The sequence below is a fragment of the Anser cygnoides genome, chromosome 7, assembly GCF_040182565.1.
Source record: "Anser cygnoides isolate HZ-2024a breed goose chromosome 7, Taihu_goose_T2T_genome, whole genome shotgun sequence".
Classification (NCBI taxonomy): domain Eukaryota; kingdom Metazoa; phylum Chordata; class Aves; order Anseriformes; family Anatidae; genus Anser; species Anser cygnoides.
The window spans coordinates 1,547,772-1,562,500 of record NC_089879.1 but is presented as its reverse complement, the minus strand read 5'-3'; the positions used below and the strand labels follow the sequence as shown (position 1 = coordinate 1,562,500).

The window sequence follows — 14,729 nt, the reverse complement described above, 5'->3', positions numbered from 1 at the left end:
ATAAGGAACTGCTTGTAATTATGTTATTTACAAGGTATGACAGAGGTTTGAGGAAGAAACAGAAGCTGATCTCAGGGAAATGGACGGGTTTGGGTGACCCCTGGAGCATGGAGTTTGAATTATGGAGATGGGGGGCTGAGAGGTGAATATGGACTAGAGGAGAACAAGCTGACTTTTCACCTCAGCACATTTAACTTTTAAATCCAAATAAACGTCTCGCGTCACTAGATCACCGCGTTCTAAAAGAAAAGGACTAACCGCGGCCGGCTTCCGAGCGCCTGGCACGAGGACTGCCCTTCGCCCACCGAGGGAAAGCATCGCCAACAAAAAAAGTTACGGGGGGGGGGGGGGAAAGTGCGCCGAAAAATAAACCCCAGCAACTCGACGGGGCTTTTCCCTTCCTCTACCCCTCGCTAAATTAATTAGACCCGACGCCTGCCCTCGTGACGTTGTACCAGCGCTACACACGCCGCTTTACGGTGCAGCCGCCGCCCGCAGCCCCGCCGCGGAGCATCCCCGGCCCGACCGCCCCGCGCAGGTGGCCGCGCTCCCGGGGCGCTCCCGGCCGAGGGGACGAGGCGTAAGAGGGGGTGGGGGGGGCCGAGCAACGAGGAGAGAGGAAAACTTTCTCACCTGTTTGGTCATGGAGTCGATGAGGCGAACGTAGAGGTCCTGCTCCGTCCGGACTCCTGCGGGCAAGCAGAGACCCCCGTTAGCCGCTCGCCACCCCGGAGCCACCCCGAGAGCGCCGGGCCGGCCACCGCGCTGCCGCCCAGTAAAAAAATAAAAATTAAAATTAAAAAAAAAAGGGGGAGAAAGGGGAGGGGGCCGGGGCCGAGCCTGCCCACGGAGCCCCACGCGTGGGCCGGGGCGCGGAGCCCGCCGTGCCCCGGCGCGGTGACCACCGCTAATTCGCCCCAAGTCCCCGCAAAGTGCCGCTCTGCCGGAGCGCCGATCGATCCCCTTTTTTACTTTCCACTCGAAGGCCGGCCGGTTAATCATGTGAAGTACCATCGACTTATCGATCGGCCCCGGTTTGTTTTCCTGCCGTGCGCCCACCGCCAGCGTCCCGGGGAAGGCCCCGGAGCAGCGGGCCCCGCTTTCCCGGGGGCACGCGGCCGTGCGGAGCGGGGGGAGGCCGACTTACCGTTGCTATACAATAACTGAAGTTTATAGTGAATCCCATTGTTAGTTTTCTCATTGTTTGGCTCCTGCAAGCAACGACAAATAATTACGTTTAGCGCGAACGATCGGCGCTCGCCTTCTCCCGCCCAGCAGCCCGCTCGGCCCTGCGGCGGCTCAGCACCGCGCTGGGCAGCCCCGAGCCCGCAGCCCCTTTGCGGGGCGCTGCCGACGTCCCGAGCCCCGCACCTCCAGCCGCATCCCCGCCCGCCCGGCGGCCCGGCCCGGTCCCCGCACGCCCCCCGGGTCCGGTGCCGGTGCCTGCGGCCGGGCGGCGCCGCGCTAGCGGGGCCCGCACGTGGTGCCCCGGGAGTCCCGTCCGAGCCGGCCGGGTTAAACTCGAAGCGAAAATCATCTCCGGGCAATTACAGCGCGAGTAGAGGGGGGGGGGGGGACAGAAAAGGAAGAGAGACGGACTTACTTTCTCTTTCTCCACAAAGTCCACAAAAGCTGTTCTCTCAATCTCCACTGGCTGCCCCTGCCTGTCGTACAGAGCTAAGACGAAGTGGAAAAAATTGGATTTTCTGAGATTGGAAGGCGGCTGTTTCTCGAAATGCGCCCGAGCCAGCCCCACGCCGCTGCGGGAGAAAACAAGACAAGGCGCGGGTGAGAGCGGCCGGGCGGCGGGGAAGGGGCGCGGGGAAGGGGCGGCCGCGGGGCTGCGGAGCGGGGGCGAGGGCGGCTGCGGAGCGGCGCCGGGGCCGGGCCGGGCCGGGCCGGGCCGGGCCGTGCCGGGCCGGGGGAGCGGGGGGGGACGTACCTCTGGGCGGCCGTGTTAGCATCCACTACCCCGGCGGTATGCATCCACGAGCGGACCGGGTTCATCCCGCTGCCCAGCGGCTCTTCTTTCATGGTCGTCCCGCCTCTTGGTATATTTTCCTGAATCCCAAACATTAAAACAGATTGGGGCGAGACCAGCTCCGAGCCAAAAGGGGTTCAAGCTGAGGGAAATGTCAGATGCGGGGCGGGTTGGTTGCCGCTGGATTTTCTCGCTCTCTCGCTCGCTCGCTCTCCCTCTCCTTGGCGACTGGAATACAAGAGATGACTTTACTCCCTGTGAGCGGCAGGAGAAAAGCCCAGTTCGAGTCTCGCTTCCTTCTTCAGGCTGTCCTGTATTGGCACGACATAAACAATTTACTGAGTACTTCTGTGCAGCGAGTTGGACGGCGTTCCAGCTTGGTGGGTGCAAAAAAAAAAAAAAAAAAAGGAAAAAAGGAAAAAAAAAAGAAAAAAAGGAAAAAAAAAAAGAAGGAAAAAGTGTAACTACGGCCGGCGACACTGCGAGGCTTTTTTTTTTTTTTTTTTTTTCGAAAGAATAAATATTTGTGTTGTTGTTTGCAGGCGCGCTCAGCGCGGTGTCATCCTAGTGAAACGGCGTCAAAAAAAAAAAAAGGCTTCGGGACACCGCTGAATCGACCACTTCTGGCGAGGCTTCTCCCGCTCCAAAAGACAAATAAACGCAAAAAAACGACCGCCGCGGAGGTGTTCCCGGGCACGGGAGAGCGGGGCGCGGGCCCGTGGCGTCTCGCGGAATGGACGGCGGCGCGGAGCCCGGCCCTCCCTCCCCCAGGAGCGCCCTTCCCGGGAGCCGGGCCCCGCCGCGGGAGCCGCGCTGTCAGCGTGACGCGGGGGGCGGGGCCAGCGCCATATATGGCCCGGCACGGCACGGCCCGGCTCGGCTCGGCACGGCTCGGCACGGCGCGGCCCCGCTGGGGGGGGGGGGGGGAGGGAGAGGGAGAGCGGGGAGCGCGCGCGGCCGTCCCCGGGCTGTCCCCACGGGCTGTCCCCACGGGCTGTCCCCCCGGGCTGCCCCCGGGAGCACGGCTCGGGGAGAGGGGCTGGAGGTGCGGGCTCGGCGCGGCTCGGCGCGGCTCGGCACCGGGGGGCGCAGCCGGACCCCGCCGGGGGGCGCCCAGGCACCTGCGGCGGGAGGGGCCGCCCCCCGACGGGCCGAGCCGGGACAGGGCAGGGCAGGGCAGGGCAGGGCAAGGCCGTCGGGGGGCAGCGGGACGGGGCCGGGGGTCGCGGGGGACAAAGGGGGCCCGGGGTCGGGGCACGGCGCAGCCCCCGGGGGTCGCCCGCGGCTGGACCCCCGCCCAGACGCGGGGGGGGACACGCGTGCACAGAGGGACACGCGTGCACAGATGGGCACACGCACACAGATCCACGCACAGATGTGCACGCACAGATGTGCACACGCACACAGATGTACGCAGATGCACGCGCACAGTTGCACGGAAATGCATATGTACACACCGAGCTGTACGCACACGTGCACACACACAGTAGCACACCCCCACACACAGATGCACACACGCAGATGCACACACACACACATACACACACGCAGATGCACACACACAGATGCACACGCACACAGATGCACACACATACACACACACAGATGCACACACAGATGCACACGCACACAGATGCACACACACGCGCGCGTCCACGCCGCGGCCGGCCATGCCCCGAGCCTCCCCCCTGGCTCCTGCCCACGGCCCCGTGTGCGCGGGCACGCGTGTGTGTGTGTGTATGTGTGAGTGTATATATGTGTGTATGTGTGTATATGTGTGTGTATATGTGTGTGTATATACGTGTGTGTATGCCCGGCGGCCGCAGCCCAGCACCGCCCTGGGTGGCGAGCTTTTTCCGCCCGGTCCGGGTCAGGACTTCCCTTTTTTTCCCCCCCCCCCCCCCCCCCCCCCCCCCCCCCCCCCCCCCCCACCCACCCCCCCCCCTTTTTTTTTTTTTGGAATTGCCAGGGTCCGTACGTTAATATTTTAATTAATCGGTGAAAATCGAAGTCCGATTTGTGTTATCAGGAGACCCCCGATCCTTCCTCCGAGGGGCGAGAAAAAAAGATGTGTTAGAAAGCAATCTATTTTGCTGGTGTTGGGGGTTAATGACTATTGCCAAAGATAAGTGAATTATCAAAGCTGTTGCTCTACCCGATCTCAAAATCCATTACATTGCTGGCCGTCTAATTAAATACGTAAGTATAATAAAATCATATTTTATGACTATTTGAGGGTAATGAGATTAGTCTTTAGAAGCGATCGCCACATATTAAAGATGCCACTGTCTATAGAATGTTAATAACCTTAAATCAAAGTGTATGGAAACTATTCATGAGAAATTAAAAGAAAATTCCCGGATTCATAATCAGCCCGGAGCTTTGGAGTTGCAGGCGAACAGATTACCCGGGACGCGCCGGGGGCACGGCGGAGGGACGGAGCCAAGCGAAGTTCGCCCCGGGAGCGGTGCCGGGGCGCTTCCAGCCCCGCCGCCCGGGGGCTGCGCCCGGGGGCCGCGGCCGCCGCCGCCCCGCTACGCGGAACGAGCGCTCCCAAAAGCGAGGCGAAAGCGGCCGGCCCGGCTCCGATTGTGACACGTTTCCTAAAACGCACCGAACAAAGCCGAAGTTGTTCCTTCCCCGCGCTAACGAAAGCGTAATGCCTAAAATCATTTACAGTAGCTTTAATTCAGATTACACGCGCCGAGGCGATTTAAATCTGATTACCAAATTAGGAGGTTTTAAAACAAATCCTTTTAAATCTGATACTGTTGACTAAAGAGGGAAAAAAAAAAAAAAAGTTCCATAAGCCCATCACATAAGGTAACGATCCTGCCCCAGAAAGAAAGGGAGTTTTAAACCTTTTTGACAACAAATGCAGCTGCCCCACTATTTTGGACGATATTAAGCGAAAATGAATGCAAATCTGTGTTCAGAAGCCATCTGGCCAGAAATAGGGGAATCAGCTGCTCTTCACAACAGGCTCTGAGGCTGAATCTATTTCAGCTCATTTTCTAGATCATCTGGTCCCGCACCCAAAGCGTGGAAAATACGGTCTTTATCATTCACCAACTTTATCTTTTTTTTTTTTTCCTTTTTTTTTTTTTTTTGTGTGTCACTCCACGGCTGGCTGCGAGCCCCGCGCAGGAAGAAGAAACTCGCTCGGGATGGCTCCGTGCTCGCCCCGCACCGTCTCCAGGCGGGCACTGCTGGGAGCAGCCTCCCCCCTCCGCACCGGCGCAAGTTCTCCCCAGCCCGGCGAGGCAGGGGGGAGGCCGCCGAGGGGAGGCCGCCGAGGGGAGGCCGGGCCCCGCCGCTGCCTCCCGCAGCCCGAACGGCGGCGGGGCCCGGCCCGGGGCCGCCCCTCCGACCCGGGACCTCCCCGGCCGTTTTGCGGCAAGGCGAAGCGGAGCGGAGGCCGGGGGGCCGGGGAGGCCGGGGAGGGGAGGCCGGGGAGGGGAGGCCGGGGAGGGGAGGCCGGCCTCGCCCCGAGCACCTTGCGCGGAGCAGGCGGCGGGCAGCGGGGCCCCGGTCGCGGCCCGGCGCCGGGCGGGCAGGGGGTGTGAGCGGCTGCCGGGGGCGGCCCGAGCCCTCCCGGCTCCGCGGCCCTCCTCCTCCTCCTCCTCCTCCTCCTCCTCTCCTCCTCCTCCTCTCCTCCTCCTCCTCCTCCTCCTCCGGCGCGCCGCGCCAAGTCTCCCTTTTGTGTGAATTTACGGGGTGAGGCTTCAGTGATCCCCCCGCAAATTTGCATTTAAATAGCGACATCAAGCGATTCGCGTGCCACACACCAGTGGGCTCCCAGATGTCACGGCGGAGCCGGTCAGATGGCCGCAGCCCAGCTGTCCCCCGGCGCAGCCCCGCCGAGAGCCGCCGCTCCCCGGCCTCCGCGCCCCGGGCGCCCCGGCGCTGCCGGGCACCGCCTGCCGCGGCCCGGGAGGGGAGGGAGAGCCCCGCACGGCCGCGATAAATCACGCCTCGCATCCCTGCCTCCTCCCGCACCGCACGGCATAATAACACATAATCACACACTGTACATGGATCGCGCAGATTAAAATTGATAGCCTCATTTCCACAGCTGTTATAGGATTCTCCTAAACTTTATTATTATTATTTTTTTTTTCCCCTCCTCGGGACAATCCTCTCGGGACTATTATCTTAATCATTTCACATTTTTCCCCCTGAAAGAAAACGCCGCTTTTCGGTGGTTTAAATCACGCAACTTGGAGCCCGGCCTTCCCCGGCAGGGCGCTGCCGCCCGGCCCGTGGGGGCTCCCCGCACCTCCCCGCACCTCCCCGCACCTCCCCGCACCGCTCCGCACCCCCGGGCAGGGCCGGGCCGGGCCGGGCCGCTCTCGGTGCCGCGGGCCGGGGGCAGCCCCGGGGGCCGGGGGGGCCCCGCCGGCCCGGTGCGCGCTTGCGGCGCGCGTATTTCAGTTTTATTGTTCGAAGGCGCCTTCATCATTAACGTGCTCGGTTCCAGGAGGTGTAATTTATGCCCGATTTAAGCGAAACAAATCTCCGCTAACTCTTGTTTCCTGTGCTCCGGAGCAGTGATAAATTCGCTTTTTCGGGTATTTTCGGCAGAGCGCCGGACGCCCAGGCAACTCGGCTCCGCCGCTGGACGGGCACCTCCCGGCCTCGATGCGAGGGGCGAGGCGCAGCTACCGCGGGGGCGCAGCGCCGGGGGCTCCCCGGTCCCCGCTGCGCGCTCCCTGCGCGGCCCCGCTGTGCCCGGTGCCCTGGGCTCGCCGGGACCCCCCTCCCCGACGGGCCCCCAGCGCCCGCCGAGGGCGAAGCGGCGGGGCGGAGGCAGGGGGGAAGGAGGCTGGGAGGCCCCGCGCAGCCGCCCGCACCCGCGCAGCCTCCCGCAGGGCCGGGACCTCTCGCCGCCCGGCCTCCCCCGCCGGCCTCCCGGTGCGGGTTCCCCGGCGCGGGCCGCTTTCGGTCCTGCCCCGGGTGGGCGCCCCGCAGCCCCCCGTGTCCCCCCCAGCGGGGCCCGGCCGGGCTCTGGGCTGCGCGCCCCGGGGAGGCCGTCGGGCGGGCCTCCGCTCGCGAGGCCGGGATGCGCAGCCTCCCGAGGAGAGGCCGGGAGCCCCGCTCCGCGCCCCGCGCAGCCCCCGGCGGGGCGCATCGCTCCCCCCGCCCCGGCCCCGAGGCCGCAGGGGGCTGGCGCGCAGGGGCCGCGCAGGAGCCGCGCAGGAGCCGCGCAGGCCTCGGGGCAGCCCCGGGGCCCCTCGGCGCCTCCCCTGCGCCCTTCCCGCAGCCCTGCGCGCCCCGGGGCCGGGCCTCGCGGGGAGGGGGCGCAGCGCAGGGCCCCCGTCGGGCCGCGGTGCGTTCCCCAGCCCGGCCCCGCGCGGCTCCGGGCGCGTTTTCCCCCTCCGCGCCCCCGCCGTTGTTAAACCGGGAATTTGCCCCTCAACCAAAACCGCTCCAACTTGGGCCGTGCCCGCCCGCGGCCAGGCCCCCCCGGCCGGCCCCGCTCCGGGCGCAGCGCGGGGTGCGGAGCGGGTGCGGAGCGGGTGCGGAGCGGGGCCGCGGGGAGCTGCGGCCGGCCGGGTCCTGCCGCGCCGCCGGCACGATCCGAAGTGAGTCCGACTGAACAAACAAGGATCGATCAGATAATTTCAGATATTATAATTGGCTTTAATTAAACACACTTCGTTCTAATTAACTCTGAAATTTTAGCATGCTTTGGGACGTTGGTGTCTGATTTGATATTGTCAGTCCAGATGTCCTAATAAAATTCAATCCTCCACTCAAGACTTCAATATTCACTAAGAACAAAATGCAAATTAAATGTAAAACCTAAAGTATCGCCAAAGGTATAATCAAGAAAGGTGTCTCAAAACTTCTCACTTTTTATTACGCAGTAGTTAGAAAATGCAGATTACATCCTAACAAGACCTCTACTGAATAATATAAACCTTAACTCTTTCCTGCTCGGCGCTTGCTCTCCCCGACGCTCTGCCCTGCGGGGATTCGGGAGCTCCGGATGCCACCGCACGGCGCGGCCCGGGGCCGGCATCGGGGTCGGGGCCGGGGTCGGGGCCGGGGCCGGGGTCGGGGCTCCGGCCCCGCAGGACGCGCCCCGGCCCCGGGAGGCGGCGGGAGCCCCGCGGCCGGGCCATGCTGCGCGGCGGCCGCTGCCCGGGCCAAACTTCGGGCTCCGTGGGCAGCCGGCAGCGCCCACCCGGCACCCGCGAGGCCGCCGCACGGCCGGGGGCAAGCGGCTGCGGGCACCGGGGACCGGGCACCGGCACCGCGCACCGGGGAACGGTCCCCGCCGCCCGCCCGGCCGCCGGCCGCTGCCCGGCCGTCTCCCCGCGGGCGGCCGCAGGCCGGTGAAGCCCTCCTGGCCCCGAGGGCCGCTCCGCAGCCGCGGCCGGTCCCGGCTCCTCGGGGAGCGAGCGCCGCGCCCCCGCTGCTCCGCCGCCTCCCGAGCCGGGCGCCCCGCCGGCCGCAGCCCCGCTCGGTGCGCGGAGCCGGGCGAGCGGCGCTCGGAAAGGAAGCTATTCCCACATTAGGCGTTTGTATGTTTTCCATGCTAATGGAGTCACTTAAAGCTGTTGCTAATTTAACTTTTTAAAAAGGCCGCAGCGCGGTGATTTGCATTTTCTTTAGGATATTGAAATGAAGGGAAAACTGCTGGGCGGCGAGGCTGCCCAGAGCATAGCTGGGGGCCATGCAGAAATAAAAACAGAGAAAGAAAAGAAGAAAGAAAGAAACTGCCTTCTCTCCTAGACTATTAATAAGCAATTTGTCCCGCTGAAATTTACATGGCAAAGACCAACGCGCCGGGCGCCCGGCTGCTGCCCGGCCCCGCCGCCTCGGCCCGGCCGGGTCCCCGCGGGGCCGCCGCGGCTCCGGCATCTCCCCCCGGCCCCCGCAGCGCCCCGCGGCCCCCCGCAGCCCCCCCCGCGGCCCGCGGCCGCCGAGCTCCGCGCCCCGGGGCCGGGTGCCGGCGGCGTCCCCGAGCGCTGCGCGCCGCACCGCGCCCTGCTGCGGGCGGACAACAAGTGCCGAGCCCGCCGCCGCTCCCGCTCGCCGGCTTCCCCCTCTCGGCGCAGAGGAGGCGGCCGCGGCTGTAGCGTGGGGACGGTGTGCCATCTACAGGACGCTCCCCGCCCGCCGGCCCCGGCTCTCGGCGGCCCCGGCCGGCCGCTGCGCCAACTTTTCGGCAGCGCCTCCAAACTTCGCCGCTGCGAAGGGGCGCGGCGCCGCCCGCGATTTTCAGACGTTCGGTTAAAAGCCGGGAAGCGCGAAGATAACGCGGTTTGATTTGTTAGTCCGGCGCCGCGATTTGAGAGTTGATGTCCCCAAAGACCAGGCTAGCTTTTTCCCTTTATTTATTTTTATTAAAACATCAATCTGCTCCGGAGCTGGGTGAACTCGGTTTCACCTAGAGAACATAAAATTCTCCATAGCGAGGAAATAAGCACCTTTCATAAATCAGCGGCGCTCCTGACAGACCGATCAATTTGGGGTTGTTAATCCGAAAGGAGGAGTTTTAATTGCTTCCTGCGCCTCAGCGCGGGCACCTCGGCGGGGCGGCTCCGGCAGCGCCCGGCTCTCCGCTGTTGTGCTCGGCGGGGGAAAAAAGCCCCGGAGGCTCGGGCGCGCCGCCGAGACCCCGCGCGGAGCCGCGCAGCGCCGCGCAGCGCAGCCCCGGCCGCGCAGTCCGCGCGCAAGCGGCCGCGCCGCGGCCGGGAGCGAGCGGCGCCGCGGCCGGGCCGGGGGCGCGCAGGGGCGCGCAGGGGCGCGCGGCCGGCCGCGGGGGCGCGCGGCCCGGGCCAGGTAAGCGGGCGCCCCGCCGCCCCCGCCGCTCCCCCCCCCCCCCCCGTCCCCCCGCGCAGGGGCGCGCAGCCAGGGAGGCCTCGGGAGCGGGACCCGCGGACGGGCGCTTACCTTTGGCGGCTAATTGGGCCGGGGAGAGCTTTGCCCCGCGCGGAGGGCAGTGTTTATTGAGGAGGGGACCGGCGGAGGAGTGTGTGTGTGCTGGGCGCGCTTTAATACACGACTTACCCGCCGCAGCCTCGCCGAGGCTCTGTGGGGCACGGCGGTGCGCGGAGCGCAGCAGTGCGCAAGCGCCCCCCCTGCGCTGCGCGGGCGGGAGGCGGGCGGGGGGCGCGGGGCGCCCGCGGGGGCGGACACGGCGGGGCGGGCAAGGCGCGGACCCGGCCCGGCCCGTTTTGGCCTGTCCCGGCCCGGCCCGTCTTGTCCCGTCCTGTTCCGTCTTGTCCCGTCCCGTCCCGTCCCGTCCCGTCCTGTCCCGTCCCGTCCCGTCCTGTCCCATCCCGTCTTGTCCCATCCCGTCCCGTCCCGTCCCGTCCCGTCCCATCTCGTCTTGTCCCATCCCGTCCCCTCCTGTCCCAACCCGTCCCCTCCATTCCCGTCCCGTCCCGTCCCGTCCCGTCCTGTCCCATCCCGTCTTGTCCCATCCCGTCCCGTCCCGTCCCGTCGGGGCCGTCCCGCGGAAGCCGGACCCGCTGCCCGGGGTGCGGAGCGGCCCCTGCGGAGCGGAGCCGAAGGCGGCTGTGCGCGGGCGGCCCCGTCCCCGCTGGCCACCCCCGGAGCGGCGGCAGGGCAGGAGGAGGTGAGCCGGCCTCGGGCCGAGACGCGTCGGAGGGCGGCAGCCTCCTGGCGGGCGGCGGCCCCGGTGGCCTTTGCCGTGGGAATTCACCGCTCTCGGCTTTCGGCGGCAGCGGGGAGAAACTGCCGGAGACGCCGGCGAAATCTCTTAAAAGTATTTAAGTGGCTGTAATTTGCCCACCCCGGCTGGAACGGATGCTTACAACTTGCATTCCTTTGTCATACGGAATGCCATGTTAGCAGACGCGGGGCTTCAAGCAACTTCGCAGTGCCATTAATCTTTGATTTTGAAATCCATGTGGTCCTACAGGCAGTGCACCGTATAAAGAATATTACTGGCTAGAGCAAATTTTATTCTGTTTATTTCTGCTCTGCCTCCCCTCCTTCCTCCAGCCCAGTACACGAACTCGTGCAGCATTGGTTCGTCTTCCAGGAGGGGAGAGCTCCCGCTTTAGCCGGCTCTCTGCTACCACCACGGATACTTTCTAGCGATCCAGCGTTTTTGGGAGTGATGTGCACTTACACGATGTGAAGGTATCTGGAAAAAAAAAAGGAGCAGTTTCCAAGTCAGGCAGACTCCTGTATTGAAGGGCAGTTTAGGAATGGAGCTACATGTATTAAAAATACGCCTATCCATGCTGACCTTGGGTGTACATTCAAGTAACGCTCACTTTCAGGGTTGTGCTGCCAGCAGCTCTCTCCTGCTTTGGTTGTAGTTCGCCATGCTGCACAGCATGACAACCCACACGGGAGCTCGGCAGCTGCCTCAGCAGCTGGCCAGATGTGCCATGGGGTGGCAGAAGTGGGGTGCAGACCCAGGAGAGCCAATGCAACCCAGGTCCCGCTCCCTGGTGTCCCCAGGGGACCCCACCACCATTGCACTTAGGGGAGGCTGGTGCTCGGTCGGGTGCTTTCTGCGTTGGGGCTGGAGCGTGGCTGAGGGCGCTCAGTTGCTGCTGGCCCTGGGGCATCCTGGCACGGCAGCTGGAGGACCTGGACATTTGCTGCTTTACAGCACGCTGATTGCCTGGTTGGAACAATCCTGGGCACTCTTTTGAGGGAAGGTAGTTAAGTTTATGCAGAGGTGCCTGGAAAACTGAAAAACGCACAGATTTTAAAAAGTCTTCCTGAGGGGAAAGATAAAAAGGGCTCCTGTGGTCGCTGTGAAATCAACGGGGAGGAAACGTGGAGGGAGACATGGTGCGAGGTGGCTGCTGTGGGCCTGGGTGGCTTCACCCACACCAGCACCTCGCCATGAACCCAGAAACCTGCTGCTGAAAACCTCCGGTGGGTTTGTTTTCATTGTCCAGTGACTATTTGTTGTGTAGCGGCGGAGGTAGTCTCCTTAAGATAAATGGGTATTCACCAAATATTCCTAAAGCAGGTTCTTGGCGTGTCCTCAAGCTGCTCCCAAGGCCGCCGGGCTTTCTGCAGCAGCACTGCGGGGCTGCCATGCGCTCTCCCAAAAACTCACCTTCAAACCAAGGCACACAGCACTGCCTTCGTTATGGCCCACAGAAGAGCTGTGCAGCGCATAAGGCTTGAAAATTAATTGTGCCACTCTCCTTCTGCTGCGAGGAGCATTACCAACCCACTTTTTAAAATTTAAAAAGATCATATATTTTTCACACGCTCCTTGTGCTCTGCAGAAAAAGAAAGCTTGATTATGCTCCAGCCTTTTAAATCAACAGCCTGAATACAAACTAGTGGGTGACTGAGCAGCGTCAGGTATTTTAAACACCAAAATCACGTTCCCTTCGGTGCTCTGGACCAAATAGATGTGGCGCGGCCGCGCTGCAGTCAGAGGGCGGCTTGCAGGTAGCGGCGCGCCTTTCATTCTGACACCGTGTGTAGTCTTGGCGTCTCTCACTCCCGGATTAAATTACAGTGCTCTGGGACTGCTGTCTAACGGCAGCTACTTAAGTTATTAGAGTAGAACTGTGACAACATCTTGGTGCTCCTTATCTCTTTATTCTTAGCTCACTTTTTAGTGCACTGCACTCTCTATCAGCAGTTTTCATTCCTCCTTCTTTAATCTTACCTCCAGCCTTCAGTGTGCTCGAATGGCTCCTTTCAGCGCTGAGGCAGTGAAACTCCCGACTCCAGCTCTGCGGGGATGCTACAGAAGTGAGCGGTGACGTTTCCCCACGGTATAAGTGAGTTACCTTTGCAGTTTCACTCTTCCATCAGCCTGGGGCATCTTGTCTGCTCCCAAATCAGGGTATTCCTCACGGCAGCACGCGTCTGCAGCTCCTTTTCAAGTGGACGTGCTGCAACCACATCCCAACGCGTACAAAATACGCCGTTAAACACTTGCAGCTCACAAAACTCGCCTCGTACGTGGGAGGCTGAACCCGGGCACCGAAGATCCTGCACGCCGTGTCAGCGACAAGTGTTTGAGGGAAATCTCCGTGGTGAGGGCTGTGTGGTCATGATCCGCGTGCACCCGTGCACTGGAGTGAGCGCCGCGCTGCTGCGCCCTGCGACAGGACTCGGTGTGCCACTGGCAGAAGGATGCACGTGCACGGCACACCTCCGAGTGACTTCATGGAAAAACATTTCTGATGCTACCAGGCAGCCCTCCGTACGGGACCCAGTGTGTCACCGAAGCCGTTTCGCTAAAGGGGGATTACTTTCAGCTCGTGCGTGATTTTTGGCCGCCTTGTATAAAGATTCTCTGTTTTCAGTAATTACAAGATCATTTTCCTTCTGTGCCGGAATCTCTTCCAGTTATTTTTTTTTTTTTTCATGCAGAAGGGGAAGCAAGGAAAGTACGGTGACAGAAAAGGTCACGCTCCCCGAACCATTAAAAAAGTAATGTCACCTCCTCCAGCGCTGGAGGTTAAATACTTGAGTGGGAAGTGTCAGGGATGTGCGAGGACACTGACTGAAGCAGCGCCCCTTCGGCGAGCAGCCGGCTGCGTGCACCGCCTGCGGTCCCCCAGCTCGGGGCCTCCCGCAGCCGGGGTCGCGGGGCGGGAGGTCGCCTATCAGGCGGCCGCGACTTCAAGCGAAAATGTGAAAATGTGGCAGCGGCGCTCGCCAGGGAGCCCGCGGACCAAAATCGCAAAAACTTCGGCAGCCGCCGCGGCCTGTCAGGCCAGCAGAAGCGCAGGCGGCTCTTCTGCGCACCAGGAGCTAAAGCCCAAAGCAGCAGCGACAGGCAAGGCGTGCCTCCAGGCCTGTCCGGGGGTGCAGAAGCGCTGCGGCCTGCCGATGGAGGCAGGTGGAACAAGGGGGGAAACGTGAACGTTATGAAAAAATTAACAACTGCAATGAGAATATCGAATACAAATATCGCTAGCGGAGAACTCTGCCAGCAGGCTCAGCTGGAAATTGTCTTAGACACCACGGTAGAAAGATGCTTTCTTTTTAAAAGGAAAACTACCTGATCAAGACATGCTTGCACGGCAATATACTTGCAGGGAGAGAAAGTTGGAGTTATCATCTTCAATTACGTGTACTTACTGCATTCTTCTCTTAGAAAAGGACAAAATACATCTAAATGGACAATTATAACATTGTCCAAACACGTACCCTAGCTGGGTAGTTCAGTTCACACCGAGAGTCGCACAGGGCACACAGGAAGAAGCCCCAAGGCAAAAATACCGCGGGCATTTCCGAGCGGCCTGCACAGCCTGGTTGGCAGCCTGGCTTCCAGCGGGAGCTGCCCGGAGAGCTGCTCCTCCTCTCCTCACGGCAGGAGGGAAGCAGGAGAAGGCTTCCGAGGCCCTCGGGCTATCGAGTTTGTACCCTGCGTGCGCCCACCACGAAGGAACCCAGCAATGCCCACCCCGGCTGGCCAGAGGCCTCGAGGTCGGGCTCCCAGCGCAGGAGGAGCGCTGGGTGCGTGGTGCCGCCCCGGTTCAGGTGGTGTGGGTTTGCTGCATGGATTATAAACCTGGCTGGTCCTCCCGGTTGGGCGGTTTTATGGAAAAGGAGCTTCGGCTGAACAAAAACCAGCAAATAAAGCAGGACGTGAGGTAAAGAAGGTTGCAGGTCTTCATTTCTTCTAAGGCAAAATGGCTGGCTCCAGCTGTCAGCACCTCGCAGACCTGCCCGGACACATTTTGAACCCGCTAAATAATAGATTTTTGTGTGTTTTTATGTGTCCCCTTTGCTTTGGGTGGAATTTTATCCACATTCTGTTTATCTCTAT

The 14,729-nt window shown here is 62.4% G+C and overlaps 1 protein-coding gene across 14 annotated transcripts in view; it reads right to left on the bottom strand.

Annotated features, from left to right (window-relative positions):
• Positions 1 to 2,527, bottom strand: part of EBF3 (EBF transcription factor 3) — a 120,353-nt gene extending 117,826 nt beyond the window's left edge. For 13 of the 14 annotated variants that reach the window (XM_067000913.1, XM_067000898.1, XM_067000903.1 and 10 more), the window contains exons 1-4: positions 1,943 to 2,527; positions 1,604 to 1,760; positions 1,148 to 1,211; positions 634 to 689 (exon numbers count right to left, since the gene is read on the bottom strand). In XM_067000913.1, the coding sequence (XP_066857014.1) occupies positions 634 to 689; positions 1,148 to 1,211; positions 1,604 to 1,760; positions 1,943 to 2,076 (411 nt within the window). In that variant the 5' untranslated portion in view covers positions 2,077 to 2,527. The remainder of the gene's footprint in view (positions 1 to 633; positions 690 to 1,147; positions 1,212 to 1,603; positions 1,761 to 1,942) is intronic. The other variant, XM_067000909.1, reaches the window with a different exon arrangement.
• Positions 2,528 to 14,729: the final 12,202 nt, after the last annotated feature.